The sequence below is a fragment of the Typopeltis vanoorti genome, chromosome 2 (assembly GCF_054136105.1).
Source record: "Typopeltis vanoorti isolate ZY-2024b chromosome 2, IOZ_Tvanoo_1.0, whole genome shotgun sequence".
Taxonomy (NCBI): Eukaryota; Metazoa; Arthropoda; class Arachnida; order Uropygi; family Thelyphonidae; genus Typopeltis; species Typopeltis vanoorti.
In genome coordinates, this window is record NC_143550.1 from 27,956,026 (window position 1) to 27,983,167 (window position 27,142).

The window sequence follows — 27,142 nt, forward strand, 5'->3', positions numbered from 1 at the left end:
GGCCATACCAGCCTTGAAAATGATCCATGTGAAGGATGTCCAAAAAAAAGTGTAACAACACGAGAAATCATTGATCAAGTGCACAATATGGTATTGGATGACCGTGAGTCAAAGTACGTGAAATTGCTGAGACAATAGGCATTTCAAAAGAATGTGTAGGATATAATTTGCATGAAGAATTGCATATGAAAAAGCTTTGCACAAGATTGGGCTGTGTTTGCTCACAACAGATCAAAACACATACATGAAAATCTCTGAACAGTGCTTGGAGCATTTTAACAAAAATAAACCTGATTTTGTGCGTCGATTTATTACTATGAATGAGACTTGGATTCACCAGTACACACCAGAATCCAAACAGCAGTCAAAACAGTTGACAGAAGCCGGTTGTTCAGCACGAAAGAAGACAAAGTCTGTTCCATCAGCAGAAAAGGTCATGGCATCGGTGTTTTGGGATGCTAAAGGCATTCTGTTTATTACTTATCTTGAAAAGGGCAAAACAATAACAGGGGAATATTATTCTGATCTTTTAACCAAATAAACTAAAAAATTCGTGAGAAAAGACCCATTTTGCAGAAGGAAAAAAATCATCTTGCATCAGGACAATGCACCTGCCCACAAAGGTGTTTTGGCAATGGGAAAATTAAGGGATCTGCACTATGAATTGTTGGAACATCCACCCTATTTCCCAGATTTGGCTCCCTCTGACTTCTATCTCTTCCCAAAATTAAAACTCTTCCTCGCTGGTCAGCATCTTTCTTCGAATCAAGAAGTGATTGCAGCTGTAGAGGGGTATTTTGCAGATTTTACTGAGAACCACTACAGGGATGGGATAATGGCACTGGAGCATCGCTGGAATAAATGTAGTAGTCTTAAGGGAGATAATGTTGAAAAATAAAAAAAATTGAAATTATAAATCCGATTTTTCATTGTTAAGCTGAGACCTTTCAGACCACCCTCATATACAAGACAATCAATAACCTATTGTTTTATATGGAGCATGAAGCCTTGAGCATAACAGATTAAGATGCAAAAGTTTTGTGGTTCACTGAAAATAGTCAAAAGTCTATGGACTTGTAAGAAATAACTTAACAGGTGAATAGAAAACAGTCAAAAACTATGTGAAGTTTACAGATTCCTACTTCTATCTGATGAAATCAAAGCTTGCATTGAAATGGCTTGGATATGTGAAAAGAATGGGCGAGGAGAGAATAGCTAAACAAACATCCAAGATGAGAACCTGAAAGATAGCAACCTAAAGGCAGACCATGGAAGCACCAGGAGAATAACTTCCAAAAGACTGTTGAAATGGGAATCCTGGACTGGACTGGCCTGAAAAAACTCATGAGAGAAAGGAATGGAAGAAGCTGGTAACTGCAGCAAAGAACGTTAAAGTTCAGCAAGCTAAGGAAATAGAAGAATCCTCTTAATCTTAAAATCTCAGAATAATTTTCTGAACATCCCTGATGGTAGATGGGGGGGTATGTTCTTCCTCGACTTTCACTATATGTTTAATGATGTTTATTGCATAATGAATACTGAACTCATGTTCAGTATTCATTATACTTAACTCTTTATACTTATATCTTAACTTCTTAACTAGTTCTCATTCCAGGTATATAGTAGATGTTGGACTGATTGATGTGGTTAGTGATTGAGTGGCAAGCATATCTGCTCTCCAACCAACAGGTCGCAGATTTGAATCCTGTTGTAGGAATGGATGTTTGTGACTGTCTTTCAGTGGGAGATGAACTTCATCTCCCACTGAAATTCATTGTGAGACCACTTCCCCACTTATTGAAGGTCTGAAGTGGCTTTAAAAAGTTCCACGTTTGGTCTCTAGAGCAAGGTTTTCAAACTGTGTAAAAAATTTACATATATAAAATCAATAAAAATTGGAAAAGAAATAAAATCTTTCTGCCAATGGTGCAGTGGTATTTAAAACTTAAAAAAATAATAAATGGCTAATGTTTTGCACATATTTTAAAAATACTTTACTTACCTCTATTTAAAGAAGGTTATTATTTTGTAAATAATATTGCTGGATTATTTCAAGAATACAATAAAGAATTAGGCTGAGCTTTTGAAAAAACTTCTCAGTGAACAGAGTTCCTCATTAAAACATGCAAATAGCCACCAGTAAGATATTTGATCTCGAAAACAGACACTAACATGAGTAATTCCATTTTACTCTCTTTTTCCATAATTACCAACTTTTTTGTTTAAACAATATAAAAACTATTTCAAAGCGACACGTTTATTTGTAAAACTTTAGTATAATCTTAGGAGCGGAACATTAGTTCTATCTACAATATGATGGCTGATTAAGACTATGATGTACCATGTTCATGGTTCAAGCAGCACATACAAGATAAATATACATATCAAAAGACTTGGGTATTGTTGATTATTCATATTAGTGCTTTGCAGTATATACAACACCAACAGATGAAAAAAATTAATTAATTTCTTGAATTTACTAATATTCCACTATTTTTCCCCCCAGCATCATCAGAGCACAGTCTGCAGTTAGCCTAGCGGCTATATACTTCACAACCATATGCCTGAGGAAGGAGTGTCTTAGGTCTGATTCCCGTCGACGACGTGAGGAGCTCAAGAATCTTTCACAGCCATAGCCAAGTTAGCCGGTCTTGGGCATGGATTATCTCGGGTTTTTTCACCCCACAAGCAGGCAAACCGGCCCCATGAACACACACACACATGGATACAGTCAGGAATACTTAAGACAATCCCTCCAGTCATAGGTCTGAATTGTCAGCTATGCCGGTCCCGAGCCCAGATAAAAATAGAGAGGATTGAGGTGGTGCCGTACCGCCCCATAAAAAGGGGCTCATGGCCGTTGAATCACCATACAAAATGAATGAATCAGAGCACAAATTATATTATCATTAACTAAACAGAACTTATAATAATGTCCTTATTTTGAACATTAGTTCAAAATATGGTATCCTGTGTGCTAGTTAACAAGAAAATTAATTTGGAGAAGTCGGGCTATCTGGTCTCATAATGAGCATACCTCAGAAAGCCACACCTTCTTATGGAAAGGAAAACTATATAAACAGCTGGATGAGAATACTATGGGTTTTCCCCTTCCTCCCCATAGTCAACCTCCATGTTGAACATCTTGAAAACCAAGCATTAAATGCTACATTCAAACCAATGGTCTCGCTTTGCTATGATGATGTGTTTGCCATTTGGCCTCATGACCCAGACACACTGACTACATTTTTAGTACACCTCAAAAGCCAACATCCAAAAATAAACTTTAAGAAAGTAACAATTGTCTCCCTTTTTTTTAGATACACCAGTTACAAATGACAGGTTCAACCTCATATGCATCAGTACCGACTGCCTAATAGCTCATTATTCTTTTCCATTTACAGAAAACCCACATATTCAGGAAGGTACTTGCATAAGCAATTGCACCACTCATCCCAACAGTACATCTTTAAAGCACTTACTGGGCCAGAGCTATTTGTTCAAATGACACAGCCCTTAAAAACTGAGCTCAGGTATCTTCGCTACCTTCACCTGCTCTCCTAAAGTTCAACTTCATCATCTTGCACATTTCGGAATGCATAAAGTTCCTTATGCCTGCTGTTTGGCCTACTTTGGAAAGACTGGTAGATCAGTTAACGTTTGTCCTGAAGAACACAAAAATTACATGCACAATCATCTTTATGACTAGACCCTGGATACTTCTTCACTTAAGATTAAATGGATGAAGTTATCGGTTTTACACAGAAGTCACTATAGGTACAAAAGACCTTTTTTAAAATCAGCCTCTGATTTGAAGCATTCCCCAACCTCAACAAGTATGGTTGCATTAATTTGCCAAACATGTCAGAGACAATCATTATGAGACTAAATAGCCTGACTTCTCCAAATTAACTTTATGGTTAAATGGCCAATAAATGCTATCTTGTTAGGACATTAGTTCTGTGTCAGTAACAAATTGAATTGTTTCTAATGCTATAGTGTAGTGCTTGTGTGCTTGTCACAGTTATAATTTGGGCTCTAATGATGATGGGTAGAAAACCAGCAAAATATTAAGTTCAATAAATTCATTTATTTTTTCATCTCTTGGTGTTCTTCATACTGTGAAGCACTAATATGCACAAGATAAATATGTGAGAAGGTGTTAAAAAAATGAGTTATAGACATTATCTGTGTCAGATGGAATCTGAGTGTATATGGCTCAATCAAAGGGGCATTAGATAACTACTTCTCTTAAGTAAAGTGGTGGTGGCACTCTATCAGAACACGGCATGGTTAAATGACTATTAAACTGCTTGAACAGAAATGAATTATCAGCCCTCGTTAAGAGAGAATGTGTACGATGACTGTGACTTATGTATGGTAAACAGCTACTGATTATTAGACTGATGAAAGAGTAAGAGACTTCATCACTCTTTTACTCCTTGTCTTTGGAGGCAAGATACATTAGCTTACAAAGAGAAGATATTAGTGAGATAGTCAAGGGAAATAATATAAGGATGGCCAAAAACGGCAAGAGGGAATTGTTTAGTATAAGAAAGGAAACACTATTTTGTGCTACCACTGGTAGCACAAAACAGTGGGTAGGAGGTGGGCATCTGAGTAACAGGGAAAGTGGATGTTTTTAGTTTAATGCAGGTGTCCCTGAGGACTGTCATTGTAACCTACCCTCATCCTGATTAATATAAATGATATGCTCTCATTCACTGCAAACCCCATTCATACTTTTGCTGATGACAGTACTCTCCACACACATCCTACTAGTATGACAAGCAATGCAGTGCACAAACATCTTAAGCTTCAAGATCATCTATAACAAGTGTCCTGAACAGTGATCTCCACAGTATCTTTGATTGTGGTGAAAATAATCTAGTCACCTTCCAAAACACAGTTCTGTTTGGTTTTTTGCACAAAAAAGACCTTAGATCTTTCCAATAATGTTCAACAGTCAAAACCAAATCTCTCTTCTTGGATTAACTGGCTTACGCCACACCTTTCCTGGCATAATTATATAGCTTCCTGAACTTCCTAAAAACTTGGCATCCTTTTCGCTCAAGACATACTGCTTTTCTGACTAGTTACTTACTCTATATAAATCCCAAATCCAGCCAACCTTGGATTACTTCTGTCATGTTTGAAGTGGTGCTCATAGGACATTCCTAAAAATTCTTGATGCTGTTCAGAAAAGAGCAGTTCGGTTACTTAATGACATCTCTTACAAACTCTCTTCAGCTACTTTCTCATAGAAGATCAGATTCTGCATTGTATCTCTTCTACAGATATTTCTATGGCAGATGTGCAGCAGAACTAGAATCCATTATGCCTCCCATTTCTACTAGATCTACAGAAACTCGAGCAACAGCTGCTTAACATCCCATTACAGTCAAGGTGCATACTTGCTGAACTTGCTACTCCCAATCATCTTTCTTCCCATCCATCCCAGTTCTGCGGAACAGCCTATGTCCAAGAAGTATTTCCAAAGGATTACAACATCTACCAGTGGAGCACTCATGATTTAATCTTGGAGGGGCCGAGCAATCAGGATTTAACCTTTGGGGGAGGGGAGTTGAGTAGACGTTTTGCGAATACACACTACACATCGCATACGACCTATAACTGAGCATCTGCAGTGATCACTAATTCATAAGTAGCACACAACATAAATAAAAAAAAATGAATTTTAATTAGGAAAAGATTTTTGGAAAATTTTCTAGTGTTTTTTCTTTTCTTTGGGGGGTGCCCGGGCCCCTTGACCCCCCCCCCTCTGGGTGCGCCACTGACATCTACAGACTACCCTGTTGCTTTTCTTTTGGCTGGTTTGCCTAAGTTGTGGGAGGACAGCCACCCCTTTCACAGGAGATCAGCTAATCCACCTTCAGGTCAAAAGCCTTCATAAAGTTTCTTCACATTCTAGATGGATTTTAGAGAGGAGGAGTAAACATGTTGCATACTTTCTTATTGGTGAAGAAAATAATCTGGTATTTAGAATGTTGAAAGTGTCTAATCTTATCAATACATATATATTTATTATATATGGGAACGTTAATATTTTCTGTGTCTAGTGCTCAGTGGGTTGATATGCTGTTGGTTTATAGGTGCAACATGATATTGTCTGGTTCTGAAGTGATGATAAAGTGTAATTCATGCTGGAAGTTAATTTTTTGAATTGTGATACGCATTTAAGCAATGAGAAGATATGGTAGTATGGATGGGCCAAGCAATCTTGCTATAGAGCCCATCATCAAATTCCTGACATTTACCCTCAAGGAGTGTACAGGATATAATAGTACTACATGAAAAATTTACATCATTACTAACTTCCTATCTACAATTTTCCTCCAAAACAGTCTGTTACTCGTCAAGACTCCAACATTATCAGATCTTATATTTCTATCGTCTAAGGCACTTTGTACAGCATCAATCCACCTATATCTTGGTCTTCCTCTGGGTCATTTTCCTGCCAACCTGGAAGAGAACACTTGTTTGGCTAATCTTTCCTCGCCCATTCTGTTTGTGGCGACATTGAAGAAATGAAGGAACCATTAGTTTATACGGGAATTGTGATGAATGAAGTGGAGGTGAATAGTCTATTACAGAACCTTAATGTGAATACATCTGTGGGATTGGATGGTATACTGGCACAGGTCTTGCGTGAAGCGGCTAAGGAATTATCAGTGCCCTTGATCATGTTGTTTAATCTGAGTCTCGGGTCTGGTTTAGTCCCGAAGGTGTGTGGAAAGAGGGGAAAATAGTTTCACTGCATAAAGGAGGATCCAAGACTACGGTTGCAAATTACCAACCGATCAGCATATCAGGAGTTGTTGTCAAGGTCTTGGAGAAAGTAGTCAAGGGAAAAATACAGGAATGGATTGATGAAAATGAGATACTATACAGGGGACAGCATGGCTGTGTGAAGGGTAGATCATGCTTCAGTAACTTGCTCAAGTTTTATAACAAGGTGATGGCTGAACTGGATAAGGGTAATGGGTTTACAGTGATACTGCTGGACCTGGCAAAGGCATTTAACAGGATACTACATGGAACCCCAATCAGTAAACTGGAGCAGATGGGGATAGATATAGGGTTGGTGAGATGGATAGGTGGGTATCAAAGAGTAGTTTATTGAGGAGTAGAGTCAAAAAGATGGCCTGTGACTAGCGGTGTGCCACAGAGTTCTGTTCTTGGACCACTGCTGTTTAATCTGTTCATTAACGATATAGGAAAGGATCTAAGTGGAACAGTTCGTTTGTTCGCTGATGATGCAAAGTTGGGTAGGGCGATAGTGAATGCAGAAGATGTCAAAATCTTGCAGGATGACTTGGATAGATTGGAGTTCTGGGCTAAGGAGAATGGATGTTAATTTAATGTGACAAAATGTAAGGTTATGCATTTTGGGGTGAAAAGATTAGTAGCAGTATACCACATTGGTGGAACTGTGCTCCAGGAGATTGATGAGGCCAGGGACTTGGGAGTGTTGGTGGATAGGGAGATGAAGTTTAGGGGGCACATTGCAAAAGTAGCTAAATCAGCTCATCAACTCACTTATTGTTGAAAAGTACCTTGACGAGCAGAGACAAGCAAGTTATTGTACCTCTGTACTGAGCCTTGATAAGACCTCATCTCAACTACTGTGTCCAGATTTGGTCATCACCTCGGTTCCTTCTTGATGGGGAGGAGGTGGAGAGGATCCAGAGGCAAGTGACTAAGATGATAGCAGGTCTATGAAATGAACCATATGAGAACAGGTTGAAGATCTGTGGGTTGCAGAAACTAGTTGATAGGCGGAAAAGGGGAGATATGATTGAGACATTCAAATTGCTAAAGGGTTCTATAGGATTAATTCAGAGGATATTTTTGAGATCAGGACTGGTGGTGGGAGAACTAGGGGACACCTATGGAAGCTGGGCAAGAGTGTGGTTAGCAGGGGTGTTAGAGCTGGGTTCTTTACTTTTAGAGTGGTAAATGAGTGGAATAAGCTGCCAGAATCTGTTGCGGGTGCTATGACGGTGAGAGAGTTCAAGGCAAGGTATGATAGATACTGTGAGAATGTCGTATATAGTTGTGTGGACATGATGTTTAGGGCCTCCCTCGATGAGTCTAAGGACTCCCTGGAGTCGCCCGAAATAATAATAATAATAATAAAAGTGACCATACCACCTGAGATTAGCTCTGCTAACGCATTCCTGGATGCTGACAATGTCAAGTTCTTTCCTAATATCCTCGTTTTTAATATATTGCCATTGATGTCATCTGATCATGCCCCTAATCTTTCTCAGGACTCTCATATCTGCGGTCACTAGTCTTTGGTCAAGTGTTTACTTCTGACCCAGCTCTCAGATCCATAAGTTAAAACTGGTTTGAACACTGTCTTGTATATAGCTAATTTAGTGTTTTGACTAATTTCTCTCTCTTATTCCATATAAATTTATTCAATTGACTTCCTACCATACTAGCTTTGTTGATTCTGTTGTCTATTTCTATATTTAATTTACCATCTTCAGTAAAAATCGTGCCTAAGTAACTGAAATGTTTTACTTTTTCCACAGGTTCTCCATTCACAACACAGTTGACATTTTCAATGATTCTGTCTATTTTCATTGTCTTTGTCTTTTTATTGCTGACCTTCATACCATATCTATTACAACAGTTATTCAAATTAGTCAGAGAATCTTGCAGACTTGTAGCGGATTTATTTAGAAATATAACATCATCCGCATAAAGCAACGAGCTGACATTAACATCTCCAATTTTGATATCAGGTTTAATACCACTTTCTTTCATAATGTAATCCACATAGATAATGAATAACAGAGGTGATAATGTACATCCTTGTCAGACACCAGATTTAACATTAAACCATCTCCTTGTACTTCCTTCAATTCTAACTGCTGACTTACAACTCAAATAAGACTAAGTATTGCTTGATATAATGCCTCGTTGACACCATATACTGTAGCGTATTGAATAGCTTCTCTCTTGGTACCTTGTCATATGCTTTTTCCAGATGGACAAAACTTAAATACAGATCTTTGTTATATTCCCATGACTTTTCAACTATTTTTCGTGAAGTGGATATCTGATCCTGACAGCCACTATTTGGCCTGAATCCCGCTTGTTCTTTACCTTCTCTTCTCTTCCACAATTCTTCTCAACCGTTTCTCAAGTATACTGGCATAAATCTTACCAGGAACACTCATTAGAGAAATACTTCTGTAATTCTCATAATCAGTTTTATTTCCCTTTTTATATATGGGTACTATGAGAGCTCTACTCCAATCATCTGGAATTTATCCTTCTGTCCAGGCCCTCTGAACTATGCTGTGTAGCCACTATAAAACTTTTATACCTCCATACTTGAGCATTTCTGGTCTAATATCATCTACTCCAGCTGCCTTTCCACATTTCAGACTTTTGATGGTGTTTTCTACTTCAAGCATGGATATATATATTCCTAATTGCATGCCTGGTCAGTGTTTTTTATCACTGTGCTGTCATCACTGCTAGTTTCATTTAGCAATTTTTCAAAGTAATTACTCCATACTTCACGGATATCTTTTTCTCCTGTTTTCATGTCACCTTTATCATCTCTAATTAGTTTTACAGCACTCTTTCCTCCATTTCTTGATGGCGTTTTCTACTTCAAGCATGGATATATATATTCCTAATTGCATGCCTGGTCAGTGTTTTTTATCACTGTGCTGTCATCATTGCTAGTTTCATTTAGCAATTTTTCAAAGTAATTACTCCATACTTCACGGATATCTTTTTCTCCTGTTTTCATGTCACCTTTATCATCTCTAATTACTTTTACAGCACTCTTTCCTCCATTTCTGAGCTTCTTCAACAACCTCCAGATTATCTTGAGAATATCTAGAGACCAAACATGAAAATTTTCAAGTCATTCTCAGGCTTCTAATAAGCAGAAAGGTACTCTCACACCAAGCCATGAAATTTATCTGCCACCTAAAGGCATTCACTAACAACCATGCTCAGAGCTAAGAATAGAACTCACAACTGTATCACTGGATACCAAAAGTGTGCCATTCATTTGGCCAACCAAGATGATAAGTGTATGGTAAAGTTAGCCATTGAATCTTTCTTCTGATGATTAATTAAAAAACCTAATGGTTTGTTTTCCTCCTGTTCAAGAGTGAAGATGGATTCTAGATGAATAATTTCTGCAGTAGCTTCAACAGTAAAGAGGATGTTGTTCGTATAGTCTTAGTAGAAGATACCAGGAAATAAATAAGGAGTTAAGGTGGATTCAAGGTAAACCAGGAAAGGCTCTGATATTTGACAACTAATGTTTTGGTCCACAAGTAGGAAGTAATCATATGAAATAGAGAAGATTGGATTTGTATAAGAGGGCCAGCCTACACCTGAATGTGTTTGGCATCAGGAGTCTCGAATAACTAATAACTGGTATAAAACCTAACACAGAGAGTCAGGGAAACTAAATTATAAAAGAAGGAATGGTGAGAATGGGAGTATAAAAGTGACAATGTTATATAACTGTGGTAATGATGGGAATAGGATTGTCACAGAGATGTTGAGGAGGAGAGAACAATTTCAACTTTGTGTTCCTCCAGTTCGGACCCATCAAACGTGTGCAAAGATTACACATCTTTATACATTCTACCACTAGAGAAGAATAGAGATGAAGACTGAAGACAAGAGTTTACAAAAGAAGATGCAGGTAGATTATTATGTCTGTACACGAATGCTAGGAATATCAGAAACAAGGGGTAGAGTTTGTTGCCTTAGTCAACATGTTGGGACCTCAGATTATAGGCATTAGTGAGACCTGGCTATCAGAATTAGACATACTAACTGGTATCGAGTGTAAAGGATACACTATTTTAGGAAGGATAGGAGAGGAGGGGGCGTGCTGCTAATGATATCGGCTGACTTGAATCCAGTTAGAGTTGAGACCTATAATTAGAGTGCTATTAACAGTATTTCATGTACCAGTAAGTTTGAAATCATCTGGTGTGAGATGGAATCTAACAAGATCAATTACACAGTGGAGTGTTGTTAAAGACCTGGTGGATTGGTTGCTAGTGATGAAGAAATGCATCACCAAATAGACAAGAGGAGCATGAAAAGAGTAATCATAATGGGAGACTTTAATTATCCAAATATTGATTGGGTAGCAATAGAATCTCATGAGAAGAATGAAAATGCATTTATTGAGCTGTTGCAGGACAATTTCCTCAAGCAGCATGTGACAGAAGGAACTCAAGGGGGCAAAGAGTGTTAGATTTGATTATAGTGTCAGAGGGCGTTTCAATTAAAGATGTAACTCTTCTGCCTCTAGCTGGTAACAGTGATCATGCGGTACTCACTTGGGAAGTGACTAAGTTTATGAATATTCCATTAAGTAAAGGTTACATGCTGAACTACAAAGCAGGAAATTATGACCAACTAAGAAGTATACTGAGTTCAGTGGAATGGGATCGGTTGCTGGATGGGAAGAATATTGACAGTGCATGGGAAGCATTTAAACAATACGAAAATGATGCGATATCAGAATGTGTCCTGAGAGTTTGAAGAATAAATAGGGTAGGAGTCAAATGGATGTGTAATCGTATTAAGCGTGAGATTCGTAAGAAACAGATGATGTAGATGGAATACCACGTGCACAAGGATGATGTCCATTATGAAAATTATAAGCATCAGAATAGAATAGTCACAACTGTTGTACGGAAAGTTAAGTCTGAGTATGAAAAGAAACCGGCTCTGCGTGCTAAAAAGAACCCACAAGAATTCTATCAATATGCTGCAAGTAAAAAACGAATGAATATGAAAGAATAAATATGGGTTTGGATTACAGAATATTAGCGTGGATAAAAGATTAGCTGACTGACAGATATCAAAAAGTGGTTTACAGGGGATGTGAATCTGCAAGATTTAAGGTAACCAGTGGTGTACCACAAGGATCAGTGCTTGGTCCACTGTTATTCAAGCTATATATCACTGATATTGGGAAGAATTTGACAATCAACATACAGCTATTTGCTAATGATGCAAAGATATGTAGAGTAATCAGGAACGCTGCTGATATGCAGTACTTGCAGAATGATTTGAATAGGCTGGAAATGTGGGCATGGGAAATGTAAAGTCATTCACTTTGGTGTGATTAAATATTCAATGTCATATTATGTTGGTGGCATTATGCTTGAAGAAACTGATGAGGCTAAGGATTTGGAGTGTTAGTAGACAGGAAGTTGAAGTTCAGAGGCCATGTAGCAAAAATTGCAAATAGAAATGAAAAGATAATTGCAATGCTGAAATGAACGTTCACATGTAAAAATAAAGATGTCATTTTGTCTCTTTACAAGGCCTTGATAAGAGCCCACTTGGACTATTGTGTGCAGATCTGGTCTCCTGGTTTCTAGAATGCAAAGGAGAGAGTTAAAAATGATATCAGGATTATGAAGATAGATTGAGAATCTGTAGACTGCAGACACTAACAAACAGGAGAAAGAGGGGTGATATGATTGAGAGTTACAAACTTCTGAAAGGGTCATACAGGATTTCAATGGATGGAATTTTTCAATTTATGGAGGGAGGGGAAAGGACAAGAGGGCATCCTTGGAAGCTGAGAACGAATGCTACTAAGAAGGGGTGAGGACTAGATTTTTCTCTCATAGGGTAGTGCTGATTGGAATGGATTGCGATTGGATGTTGTGAGTGCAAGCAGTGTGAATGAATTCAAGAATAAGTATGATAGCTGGTGCGCATAGTATGTGGCCTCCCTCGATGAGTCCCTGGAGGTTTCTCTTAATAATAATAATAATAATAAATTATTTTAATAGTTGAATAATATCTACTGAATTTCACTGTCTGTGAAGAGCTCATGCAACTGATACTGAGTATAGGTATACAGAGATTTGGCATCAAAGTAAGTAAGCAAGCTATTTTGCAGTTATTTACATTACTTTTTTTAGTCCACTTGAAAGGATTTTAACAATGGAACAGACATTAAAATCTGGCATGTGACACTTGATTTAAACAATTGGCAATTTGTTGTAAATTCCCTTGAATTAACAACAGAAATCTCACTCTAGAGATCAAACACTGAACTCTTTAATCACCTTACCGGCCATTATGGATCAAATACGCATCCTCAAACGCTTCATATCCATCATATATTTCAATGTAATATCAATGGTAATAAAATTTTAATATACACTTCACATCTATTATAACTTGGACGTATATATACATCCTAGCGGGTAGCATGGTTAAAGCCATTGAAAATCTTCAAATAAGAAGGATAATGGCCTTAAATCATGTGATGAAATTCATCTTCCACTTACAGACATTTACAAACATCCATACTCAAGATGACTAAGCATGGCAACAGCTATTCCAAATCTCCAATAAGCAAGGTAACTGTGTTTCATTCACCAATTAATTGGAGAGCAGGTAAGCTATCCACTGAGAAAACCAGGATGGCATTTTTTTTTTTTTAATGTGTGCACATAACTTGTCAAAACCATGTTCAACTTCATGCTTCCATTTATTAGAGTAGAAGCATGAAATGTTGAGTTGAATGACTCATGAATATTTCTTCCACATGTGTGTGTTTGTGTGCATGGAAAGCATTGTGAATGGCTTCAACAGTGTTTCTACATTCCACCACATTCTATATAACTCTACTTCTTCCAAGCATGATCTGACAAGAGAAGTGACATCAATGGTGTTCTAGCATACTATCTTGCAACAGACCTGCTGAATCACTTTATAGCAGTACCCTCCAATGTGGTGGGTTCTGGGTCCCTACAGTGTTTCTGGCATGTTGTCAAAGGGATTTCACACTGATAAATAAACTGTTTTGATATATGACAATAAAAGTGGAATAGGAGAAAGACCAGAAACCATGTGGTGACAAAACATGGCAACAACTATTCCAGGTCTCCAATAAGCAAGGTAATTTGTGTTTCATTCTACAAACAACTTTATCAGCAAGAGGTGTAATTGGAATTTCACCATTCAAGTAAGGTATGCACCTTTGTTACAAATATGCACCTTTGTTGCCAAATGCCATTTGTAGAAACAGGCAATTCATGAACAGGTTAGGGAAGGTGGGGGGGGACACTAGGCCAAGGAGATATGATACTAGACAATCAAGTTATATTAATTTTACAGTTTGGACAAAAGATACCGTGATTTTTGTTCAGTGGTACTATATAAATCTGGTTATTAAAGGATATTAACTACAAAAATTCATGCTAAAGCCATTCACATTCAATGTAGCACAGCACCTTTAGCATTTAATTAAAAAAAGCATTTGTACTGAAAATATTTCATATTATACTCACCACAGGCTTATCACGATGAGTGTCAACTGCATCAACAGGCAACTGATAAAATGCTACTTCACAACCATAAGCAACAGGAGTGAGTTTTATTACAGCATGGAGAGGCACACGAAGGTATGGAAGTTCATCTAATTAAAAAATCAAATAATAAAAAAATAAAGAGCATTTTATCCACTATCTGATAATTTAGGGGTAACACTTATCAATGCAAAGATCAATTATTATTTAGTAATAATTAATCTACAGTCTAATTCTGTATCTCAAGGTTTACACATAAAATTATCAAATGTGTGTGTGGGAATGGGGAATCAACCTAAAAGAAAAATTTAGTTTTGTGGAAGAAATGGTTGACAAAGCTTCAAAGTAATTTACTCTAATATGTTGGCATAAATATGCATGCAAGATAAGTAAGACAAGTTATATATTACTCATATAATGCAAAATGTGAGAAATTAGTTTTCTGAGAGAATTAAACTTCATTTCCTTGGATATCTTATACTTGTTATATGAATATAACACTGGGTCTTGATAACCAAAATATGAATTACACTTGTCTTTCACCAAGTTTTTATCATTTATTAAAATGTTTATTATTATTACATAGTATAACCTCTACGGAGTCCAAAGCCTGATCACAGGAGACCCATGCTATCCACACAATATCTAGCATATTTCTCCTTGAATGCACTGACTGACAGAACATTCACAACAAACTCCCGCAACCTGTTCCATTACCACTTTCCAAATCTGGTGTCCTCTCACCCTTGGTAACTAGACACACATTGTTACTAAATTTCCAGGTACTTTCTTTTCTGCTTTCTCCTGGATCCTGCTCCTCCACACACTACTATTCACAATCTGTTGATCAGCCACCCTCATACCCATATCACCAGCTTCACATCCATTCACATTTCTTCCAATTTGTGTTACACAGTTCCATACAGTTCCTGTCAAATACTTTTGCAAAATAGATCAGTATCAATCTGTAATCATTCCCTCTGTCCAACTCAACTGTTAATATTATAAAGGACTCGAGAGAGAGAGAGTTGAGACTAAAACAATGCCAATTCCTTCTCATATTCACATAATACTTGAGACCGTGACCAAATCTGCATTGAGATTCAACAATCTTAAGTACTTCCAATTCATCAACCTTTGTTTCCACATCAGTTTCTGTCACAGTAATATCTTCACTTAGAAGACAGAACCCTTGCAAAGTGGTTACTGAGTAACTAAACTATTTTGTCCATTCTGTCACCTAGCTATCATCAGAACTCCAAACTTATAGTCAATCTTCTTTTTACTTGCCACATAGTAAAAGAACACCGAGATTTCCTTTGGCCTGCTCGGCTAGTTTATTCTCCTAATCCAATTTTACTTTCCTAAATATACTGAACATCTATCTTTCCTGTATCATGTACTACTTCTGAGCTTGCTGATTTTATTATTATTATTGTTTTATTCATGGGGGGGATAACTGTGTGATATTCACTACAATACTTACATGTTAAGCATAGTTATATATTTAGTTCCATCCATCTGTTCATGACATCAGCAGATGCTGTATGGTCACTCAGATGCTCGGTGATGTGCAACACCAGTCCCCGCCATGTGGTTCTGTTGTTTGCTTTTCTGGAGGCTTCAACTCTCTGGAGATCAGTCACTCTAGATATATGACCCACCCAACTCATTGACAGTCTACCCCTTCCCATTTTTCCACGAACTTTACTTTCTATTACTGTTCTGAGAAGTCCTCTTTCCATCCTATCAAAATGGCCAAAGTATTTCAGCTTTCTTCTGTCAATATCTTTAAGGAGCCTTAAAGTTCTACTGATCCTTTCTAGCATTCATTCATTTGGCTGCCTTTCAGTATATGATATCCTCAACAGCCTTCTGTAACATCACATCTGAAAAGCAGCTATTCTTTTCTGATCTGACTTCTTCAGGTTCCAAGTCTCACATCCATAAGTCGTTGGTAGAAAAACAACTGCATCAAGAACCCTCAACTTTGTTTCCATGGAGATAGATCCATCCTTCCAGATTTTAGACAACCCTCTAAATGTTATTTTAACCAATCAAAATGTTCTTCTGACATCTTTTTGAACAGCAATTCTTACATTAATAATGGATCCCAGGTACTTGAACTTGATGACTTCCTCAATTCTCTCTCCATCAAGGTAAGCAGGTGTGCTTGTTTCTCAGGAGCTTCCCATCTGTATTTCCTTTGAGAACCATAATCTTTGTCTTGCTAGATATTGAGCTGAAGTCCTCTGTTCTTAATGAACTCATTAACTTAGTCAAGAATTTGTCCTAGTTCTTCTTTGTCATTACAGAGGAGCATGGTATCATCAGCATACCTAAATAATCTGAGGTATGATGTTCTATAGTCCTTGCAATCCTTCATATGAAAACAGACTTCTTCTAATATCTAGGCCACGGATCTGTCTCCCATATCTTCGTAATCAATCTTTGAATTCCATCCTCTGTAGTCTTAATTAAACTCTGATAGGATACTATCTGCACCCAGGGCCTTGTTGCTATTATTTCCAGTGTTGCAATGAGATGTAGCAGCGTGTAAACAAGGATACCATTTCAGATAGTTTTTTTGGAATAATTAATTGTAAATAAGAGTGTGTAAGTAAGAGTTGCTGTAAAAGTTGTGCACATGCAGTGTTTTAGTGTGTCGGCTTGTTTAAGTATGTTTATGGAATTAAAAACTTAGAGGTTAGCATAGTAACCAGTGAAAGAAAGATGGCAGTGGCTTTGTCTTTGCAGGAATTTAAATTTTATTTCAGTCATTTCGTGAAATGACCGAAATGAAATGTATACTACTTGTATTCATTCAATTAAGTAGATAAATTATGGATATTTAATGAAATGGAAGGAGGGTGGTGCATGCAAAGTGTGAGCAGAATGAGGACTTGATGAGTGATAACACACTGGTAATTAAAGTTCATATTTACAAATTTAGGGACACAAAACACGTGTTGGAATGATTATTTTACTTATTATTAATAAAATAACACTTGACGTTTCGACCCCTGTATTGAGATCATCAGAAAGATACATGTGTATAGGAAACCAAGCTACATGCTCCTGCGCTCTATAAAGGTAAATTAAATCTACGCTGTTAATTGATCTTTTTCTTAGCCTGACCTCTAGTGATAAAAAAAAATAAATAAATAAAAAATAATAATTTTAAAATATATAAAAAATGAATAAAATAAAATAAAAAACTACAATAAACAACTAAAAAACTAATACCTCATTATGCCCACACACCCAGCATTTATGGCCTGCTGAAAATACACAAAACAGACACACCACTATGTCCAATTGTTGAAGGAATCGACAGCCCGATTTACCACTTAGCCAAAAAATTAGCGGCCACACTCAAGAAATTGGTAGGTAATTTGCCTTCCTACATAAAAGACACACAACATTTCATAAACAAAATTAAAAACATTAGACTCAACGACCAAGATTTATTAGTCAGCTTTGACATAACTTTCATTTTCACCAATGTCCCGATCAATGATACTATCTTGCTCCTACAGAACATTTTTCCACACGACATCACGGCCCTCTTTGCCCACATACTCCACTCTGGATATTTCGTGTGGCAAAACAATCTTTACCTTCAAAAAGAGGGTACAGCCATGGGCTCACCACTCCCCTCCCCCCAATAGCTAACTTTTATATGAAGACTTTAAGCAACAAGCTCTAGAGTCAGCATGCCTAAAGCCCAAAATTTGGCTCAGATATGTCGATGATATTTTCGCCATTTGGCCCCATGGCCACGAAGCACTAAATACGTTCCTTAGCCACCCGAACAAACAACACAAATGTATCCAATTCACCATTGAAATAGAAAAAAACAACTCTCTTCCATTCCTAGACACACTCATCACATGTCTTCCCTCAGGCTGTCTCTCTCCTTCTCAGTCTACTGCAAACCTACACACACAGGCCAGTACATACACAAAAATTAGGGGTCATAAGCACCCTTAAACACAGAGCTCAAACTATTTGTTCAAATGAACAAACTCTAAACCAGGAATACACAATCATCAACCACACATTTATGAAAAATGGATACAGTAAAAAAACTATTCACAAGATCCTCCACAGAGATACCACTAAAAATAAAAAAGATTTCAAGAATGCTATTGCCATACCTTATGTTAGAGGCATTTCCGAAAAAACAGACAGAACATTACACAAATATAACATCAAAACCACCTTTAAACCCCCGACAAAATTAAGACACCTACTCAGTTCTTCCAAAGATCCTCTTCCACACCTAGCCCACCCAGGGGTTTACAAAATACAATGCGCATGTAACCTACCATACATAGGGGAAACAGGGCGAACCATCCCAATTACGAAGGATGAACACAAACAACACATTAAATACCTCCATTTTGGAAAAACCAGCCTTTCTGACCACGCACTCCAAGCATACCACAGAATTGATTAGAAAGGTACCAAGTCCCTATACCGCACCAAAACCTGGTTCGAAAGGAAATTTAAGGAAGCATATGAAATGCTCAAACATAATCCAAATCTGAGCAAAAATGATGGTCTAACCATTCCAAGAATGTGGAGGACCCATTTGCAACCTTTATTGCAACCAGAACAGCTAAAGAAAAATCTCAATACAAGAAGACTTGGTGAAGTCTGAAGTTTCAATTTTAGTTTTATGATCTAAGAATGCTAGATTATGATTCTTTTAGAGAAGTGTTTCTATGATATTCATATTTGTTTAAAATGTATGTAAGTTATTTTGTTTAACATTCTAATAGTAATGATTGATTATTCTTTACACTGTATGACAACAAATATGATAAATAAACCTTTTGCTATTTTGAATTTGATTGCCTGTGTCTAAGAATCTGATGCACCACTCATAAATTATTCGAATCTAAGTGGGAGGGAATAAACAATAGTTAAGGTCACAACTGCAAACAAAGGTCAATCTGCAAGTTCACTTCTTGATTGTGAAACTCTTTTCTTAATCTAAGGGTTCTGGATGGCGCAGCAATAAAAAACAAATTTTCCCAGAACTTTAAGAGAGGCAAATTTCAGAGGCTTTGTCACCTAGGAATTGGCTTGACCTTGAGGCAATTCCTTTGTGTTCTCAATAGTACCATGTGACATCCAAGGAGAGGTATATATACTATACAACATATAGATATATAATAAGAAAATTAGGACATAACAGTTGGTATGGATAGCAAAAGTGAAGTATGAGCAGTAGTTAGACAATGAAGCCAAAAAGAATCCCAAGTTCTTTCAATATGTAGCCAGCATATGGAAAATTGATGAAACTTGATGTTAATAAGGATGTGGGACTTGATAATATATCTTGATAATACTGCGTATTTTGAAGAAATGTGCCAGGGAGTTGGCATCTTCCTTGACATATTTGTTTAATATGAAACTTGCACTGGGCTTAGTTCCAAGGGAGAGGAAGGAGGGCAAGACTGGGGTGCTTCATAAGGGAGGTGACAGAATTCAAGCATCAAATTATAGGCCTATCTGTGTGTGTGTGTGTGTGTGTGTCAGCTGTTGTGGTTAAAGTGTTGGAGAAGCTGGTGAGAACCAGGATCTAGAATTGGATTGACAACAATGGTAATATCTATGATGGACAGCATGGATCTGCTAAAGGGAGGTCATGTTTTAGCAATCTACTTGCTTATTACAATAAGGTGACAGCTTCATTGGCCAAAGGAGAGGAGACAGATACGCAGCAGTATACTTAGATTTTGCAAAGGCTTTTAATAGATTACTGCATGATAAATTGATAGTCAAACTAGAGCAGATGGGGTTAGATATTATATTAGTGCACTGGATAACAGGTTGGCTATCTAATACGTATCAGCAAATTGTGTATAGGGGCAATATCCTAGAAGAGAGTGGTGTTTCCTTGAGGCACACTACTAGTGGTGTGCCCTTACAAGAAGATTTGAATAGATTGAGTGAATGAGCATGGCAGTGGGGATACAAGTTCAATGTTGTAAAATGTACATTTTAAAATTTGGGAAACAAAGATGGGATGTAGAATTTATGCTTGGTAGGGATATATTGTTGGAGGTGGAGGAAATAAGAGATCTTGGGGTGATAGCCGTTAAAGATCTGAAATTTAACATTGCCAAAATTGTGAGGACAATGCAAGGAATTCTGGGAATGATGCAGAGGACACTCACTTGTAGAAGTAAGGAGAGCCTTGTTCCATTGCATAAGGCTGCACATTGACTACAGATTTGTCACCTGGTTTTCAAAAAGGACAAAGAGATGTTGGAAAGGGTCCAGAGGCGACTTAGTTTTTGATCTCTGGAATGTCGAACATGAAGAAAGATTGAGAAGATACAATCTACAGAGTCTAGTGGATGGGAGGAAGAGAGGTGATATGATAGAGACCTACAAGTTAGTAAGAAGTTGTTATAAGATCAATGATGAAAATGTTTCACAGAAAATGTTGGGAGATCAGGGAAGAACAAGAGGTCATCCCTGGAAGCTGTATAATGAGTTTGTGAACAAGGGAGTGAGAAACAGGTTTTCTGCATGCAGAGTTGTGAATGATTGGAATGCCTTGTCTGAGAGATTGGTGTCTGCAGAGAATTTGAGTGTGTTTCAGGTATGGTGTGAGGACAGCTGTGTATGACAAAAGGACCTCCTAGATGAGTCCTTGACTTCATGGGGTCTTAGGGTAATAACAATAATCTGTGTTTAATTTCCAGTTCTTCTATTAGTATTATTCCATTCCTGTCTTTGATGACATTCAATTTGCATGCAAACTTGTGCTTTAGGTTACAAACTAAATAACATATCCTTTTAAAATTGTGCCTCCTCATCTGGAACTCTATCTCTTCACATTTATTAGTATAAAACTTTTCCTTGTCCAGCCTTACAACTCCTCTGACATCTCTATGTAATCTCTCATATTCTTCAGTACCTGTTTCTCTTTGTTTTTCCTACCACCTTCTTACAATTAGATCCCACGTTCGATCTGATATTTATGAGTCTCTTGGCCTCCTTATTGGGCCAAGATACTTCTTGGCTGGATTCTGTATTATAATCTTGACACCTTCCCAAAGCATTTCTGGTGAGTTATCCTCACTAGTCTCCAAAAAATCATCCAACCGAATTGATGTTTCTTCTCTGTTGATGTGTCACTACAAGAAAGTCTTACTTTGGCTCTTACTAACTGATTGTCTGTACAACAGTCTGCTCCAGAACAAGTATGCACATCAGAGATACTTGTTTCCCACCGTTGGAGAGCCAGGATGTAATCAATTTGGTGCCTTGACCAAGTATAAGTATAGGTCTGTTGTGGGTGTTTCTGGAAGCAGGTATTGATAATTACAAATATGTTAGAATGGGCAATTCCAACAGTCTTTCACCATGGGTGTTAGATTCACCCCAAACATGTCATGCACAGGCCTGATTCTCGTACCCTTTCCCACTTTTGCATTAAAGTCCCCTATGATATAAAGTATATCTCTCTCTCCTTGGTATGCATTTCAAAACAATCTAAGTTTTCAGAATTCCTTACTCTCTTCATCAGGTCTATCTGTGTGGAGTGCATGAACTACCACAACTGACACATTGGTAGATTGAGTTTAAGTCTAATACAAAGTATCCTATCATCAATGGGATTATAACCTAGAAGGGTTCTTGGGTGAACTGTCTTCAGTATCACAGCTACTCCATAATTAGTCATCCCTGAATAGACAACTAGCTTACCATTCTGTCTTTTGAAGTGACCTTCTCTATCCCATCTGGTCTCTGTAATTACCAGAATATCAATTTAAAACTCTTCATCTCTTTATGGACAATATCAAGAGTACCCATCTGTAAACCCTGAACATTCCTTGTGGGTATGTAAAATTCACAATATCACTGACTTTCATTGGAGACTGTAATATGCTTCTCGAACAGGACCCTCTTGAATCTAGCCTTGAATACTCTGATTATTCTGCATGACAACCAATGCAGCATGAGATGTATTATACAGCATAACCATATTAGCATTTTGGAGTGAAGTCACTACAAGAAAAAAAAAGTGGTAGGGTTGCAGAGGCCGTTTCCACATATCTGAGAAGTTTTGTTCTCCAATTCATCACATGATGGCCAGGTGGGTTGGGATTTAAACCTACTAGGTGGGGAAAATGCCCACTGCATAAGATGAAGTGAAATAGTAAAATAAGAAACATTCATCCCCTAGCCCTGGAATACTCTAATAGCTTTGAGGGAAGGAGCAAGAAGAAGAAGAAAGAAGAGTAGGGACCAGTCTACAGATATGACAGATGTATATTACATGAAGTAAGGCATGGTCCAACATAAGGTACATCGAGTTTGCCACTTCCATACTCACTAAAGTGAGCCCTTGAGGTTAAACATTTAGTTCACTAAGGTTAATTAATTATAGTATAGGTATTTTGGTACATGCATTGTGAACCATCTTCAGTGTAGTATACTCCATTGTAATATACTCCACCGAAGATGGTTCATGATACATGTACCAAAATATTCATATTGTAATTAACCTAGTCAATTAAATGTTTAGCTGTGCTTAACACATAACTATTTTGAATGCTGATAGCCTTTCTCCTTAATATACCCTACAATCATTCCCACCCCCCGGCTCCTGCTTAATGATAGTACAATCTATCTAACTCTTACCTTATATCTTTGTGACCTTTGGTATACAGTCTGATATTACTTCTTTCAGGCACCCCCCTTGACAATCACCCATACAGTGCTTCAAGTTGCCTCCTAAGCTCATAATCACCTGTCCGGAAGCTCCACATATACTCCTTCTTAAATGAAAATTCCACATCATACAATCTCCCAAAATGAACACTGCATAGTTATGCACCCTTACTCTGTGTGGCTCTCTTGATTATATATAGATATCTGATCCATTGATCATATGCAACATTCTCAAATCCAAAGTCCCCCTCCATTAATTATCTCTTAGTAGTACGTGAATAAATTCCAATTTCCTACAGAATGTTATAAATTCTATTCCATGACCACAGAGTTGGAAGCCCCTCCCCCAATAATAATTACTTGATTTGAATCCATCATTCTAATTTGTTATCATACATAGAGCAAAGTGACAGATGGAGCAATTGCAAAAATGTGTACCGAGTGGATCAGCTAATAACAAAAAGAAGCAAGTGCGAGATAAGAAAAATGAGGGCATGATCGAGAGAGAAATTAAGCAGTGTGTGTATTATATGGTGATTCAATCGTATAAAGTGTCGATGGGAGTTTGAGAAAATCGTGCTTTCCTGGTGCAAAAAGTAATGATATAAGTGAGGCTATTAGAGCATTATAGCGTAGGATGAAAGAAATGATGCAGACATTGGAACAAATGATTTAAAAGGAGATAAGTATGGTATGAGAGAGGACTTAAAAGAATTACTGGAAATAGCAAAAGAAACGAGTGAGAGAGTTAAGATAGTGAGTCTGTTGCAGCAGCATGACAGAGTAGAGTAGAGTTGAGAAGGAGGGCCATAATACAGAATGACTATGCATGTGTTATGCAGGATGTGTGGAGTGAATCTGACAGGCGAAAGGACTTATACAAGAAGGATGGTTTGCATATGAATGGATTTGGTGTTCGGAGACTGGAAAAATTGTTGAATGAAATGGGTGTGCAGAATCAGGGAAACTAGAGCTTTAGAGCTTGGGGGGGGGGGGGTAAGAATATGTCTGAGTTAGTATCAACGGTAACAAACCAGAATGGGATTGTTAGTATTATGTATGTGTCAAGATAAGGGTGGGACTGGGGGGGGGGGGGATTTGCACTTTATGTACACTGATGCCAGGGGCATTAGGAACAAGCAGGAGAAATTTTTGGCCCTGGTTGGCTCATCCCAGCCAAAGGTTACTGGCATTAGTGAGACATGGCTAACAGAAGAAGATGATATAGTTAGTGGGATAGAATGTGAAGGGTATAGTGTGTTCAGGAAGGATAGAGAGAAAAGAATGGGGGGGGGGGGGGGGGGAGTGTTATTGAAGATAGTCGATGAACTGCAGCCAAAGAGAACAAAATATACAGTTGGGTACTGCTATAGATCAGGGGATAGAATACATGGAGATAGTATACATTGGCAAAGAGACTCAATGAGTGGAAAACAGGTAATTATTATGGAGGATTTCAACTATGGTAACATTGGAAGGAGTAGAAGACAACATGGGAGGAAGGAAATGGATTTTATGCAGTTACTAAAGGAAAATTATCTGAGACAGCATGTAATGGAATATACTAGGGATTCGAGAGTGCTCGATCTAGTAATTGCATCTGAGAATTTGTCAATAACGAATATGACCATGTTGCCACCAACTGGCGAGAGTGATCATTCTTGACCTGGGAGGTGGCTAAATGTGTGGAATTTTCAGTTAAGACAAGGCATACATGGAATAACTGGGCTGGTAAGTAAGACAAGCTTAGGAGATTGCTTGGATTAGTGCCATGACATGCAAAACTGCAAGGACTGGATGTTGATAGTGCATGGGAAGTAGTACAGGAGAGTTTGAGGGAGGTAATGGCTAACTGCATACCTAGAATCAGGAGAGTAAATCAAATGGGAGTTAAATGAACGAATAACACCATTAAGCTGGAGCTGCAAAGAAAAGAAAATTGTGGAGGAAATTTAAGGAGAAAGGTGATCTACAGGCACACAAACAGTACAAGGCACAAGCCAGAAGGGTAACTAGTGTGGTAAGAAATGCAAAAGCAGATTATAAAAGGAAGTTAGCAATGCAAGCTAAAGAGAATCCCAAACAATTCTTTCGATATGCTGCAAGTAAAAGAAAAAAATGTATACAGCAGAATGATTTTAAAGAATGCTGATGGCAGGAAGGTAACTGAATCAGTCGAAATAGTAGAATTACTAAGTGAATACTTTGCAAGAGTATATCATCTAGGCAGTGATACAGCAGGAATGAGGGAACCAATGGCTTATACAGGAACTGAGGTGAATGAAATGGAAGTGCAAAGCATATTAAAGAAGCTTATTGTGAATACATCTGTGGGATTGGATGGTATACTAGCTCGAATCTTACATGAAACAGCAAAATGAATTGTCAGTACCCTTGATCATATTGTTTAATCTAAGTCTCAGCTCTGGGATAGTCCCAAGGGGATGAAAAGAGGGGAAAATAGTTCCATTGCATAAAGGAGGCTCCAAGACTGTAGTTGAAAATTACCAATCGATCAGCATATCATGTCATTATCAAAGTATTGAAGAAGTTGGTCAAGAGCAAAATACAGGAATGGATAGATGGAAATGGGATACTGTAGGGGGGGGGCAGCATGGTTTTGTGAAGGATAGATCATGCCTCAGTAACTTGCTCATGTTTTATAATACAGTGAAGACTGAATTGGATAAGGGTAATAGATTTATAGTGATACTGCTGGACTTTGCAAAGGTCTTTGACAGGATACCACATAGAATTCTAATCGGTAAACTGCAGCACATGGGGATAGATGTAGTGTTGGTAAGATGGATAGGAGGGTGGTTGATGGAGAGATATCAGAGTAGTTTATTATGGAGAAAAGTCCAAAAGAAGGCCTGTGGCTAGTGGTGTGCTGCAGGGTTCCGTTCTTGGACCACTGCTATTTACTTTGTTCATTAATGATATAGGAAAGGATCAAAGATGAATTGTTCAGTTATTTGCCGATGATGCAAAGCTGGGTAGAGCAACAGTGAATACTCATGATGTCAAAATTTTGCAGGATGATTTGGATAGATTGGCAGACTGGGATAAGAAGAATGAGTGTCAGTTTAATGTGGCAAAGTGTAAGGTTATGCATTTTGATGTGAAAAGATTATCAGCAGTATACCACATTAGTGGAACCGTACTCTAGGAAATTGACAAAGCCAGATACTTGGGAGTTAAAGTTTAGGGGACACATAGCAAAAGTGGCTAAATCAGCTCATCAGATCACTTGGTTACTGAAGAATACTTTGATGAGTAGAGACAAGCAGGTTATTGTTCCTCTTTATCAAGCCTTGTTAAGATCTCCATCCTGACTACTGTGTGCAGATCTGGGTGCCAGGATTTCTTGGTGATGGGGAGGAGGTAGAGATTATCCAAGTGACCAAGATGGTAGCTGGTCTATGGTATGAACTGTATAAGAACAGGTTGAAGATTTGTGGGTTACAGAAACTGGTTGATAGGTGGAAAAAGGGGGTGATATGATTGAGACATTACTGAGAGGTTTTTACAAGATTAATTGAGAGGAATTTTTTCAGAACATGTGTAGTAGTGAGAGAACTAGCGGGCCATGCATGGAAACTGAGCTAGAGTGTTAAGAAAAAGAGTGTTTTTGGAATAAGGTTTTTTTACTTGGAGAGTGGTGAATGAGTGGAATAAGTAGCCAGAGACTGTTGTGGTTGCTATGACTGCGAATAAGTTCAAAGCAAAGTAGGCCATATACTGTGCAAATGCTGAAGAGTTCTTGACATGATGTTTAGGGTCTCCCTCGATGAGTCTAAGGACTCCTTGGAGTTTCCCATAATAATCTTCCACATCTTCTCTTGCACCCCCCCCCCACAGTCTATGTTTTAGATTTTGTCCTATTCATCTCTATCTGCCTTGAACAAAATTTCTTCTACATATCTTTCCTGATGATCCCCTCATTTATTTATTTTTTGGCTGCAATTCATCAGCAGCACCCCTATCTATTTTCTTTATCCTTCATGGAAACACTATATCCCTGTAACTACATCATCTTGTATTAACCAAGTCTCATTAATGCTTATAACTTTTAGCAA

At 37.8% G+C, this 27,142-nt stretch overlaps 1 protein-coding gene across 4 annotated transcripts in view; it reads right to left on the reverse strand.

The window, feature by feature from the left end:
• Pfrx (6-phosphofructo-2-kinase/fructose-2,6-biphosphatase) overlaps positions 1–27,142 on the reverse strand; it is a 512,820-nt gene that overhangs the window by 143,213 nt on the left and 342,465 nt on the right. For all 4 annotated transcript variants that reach the window (XR_016549397.1, XR_016549395.1, XM_090404174.1 and 1 more), the window contains one exon: positions 14,346–14,473. Coding sequence is in view for 2 of the 4 variants with exons in the window: in XM_090404174.1 (XP_090260300.1) it covers positions 14,346–14,473 (128 nt within the window). In the remaining 2 variants the exon portion in view is untranslated. The remainder of the gene's footprint in view (positions 1–14,345; positions 14,474–27,142) is intronic.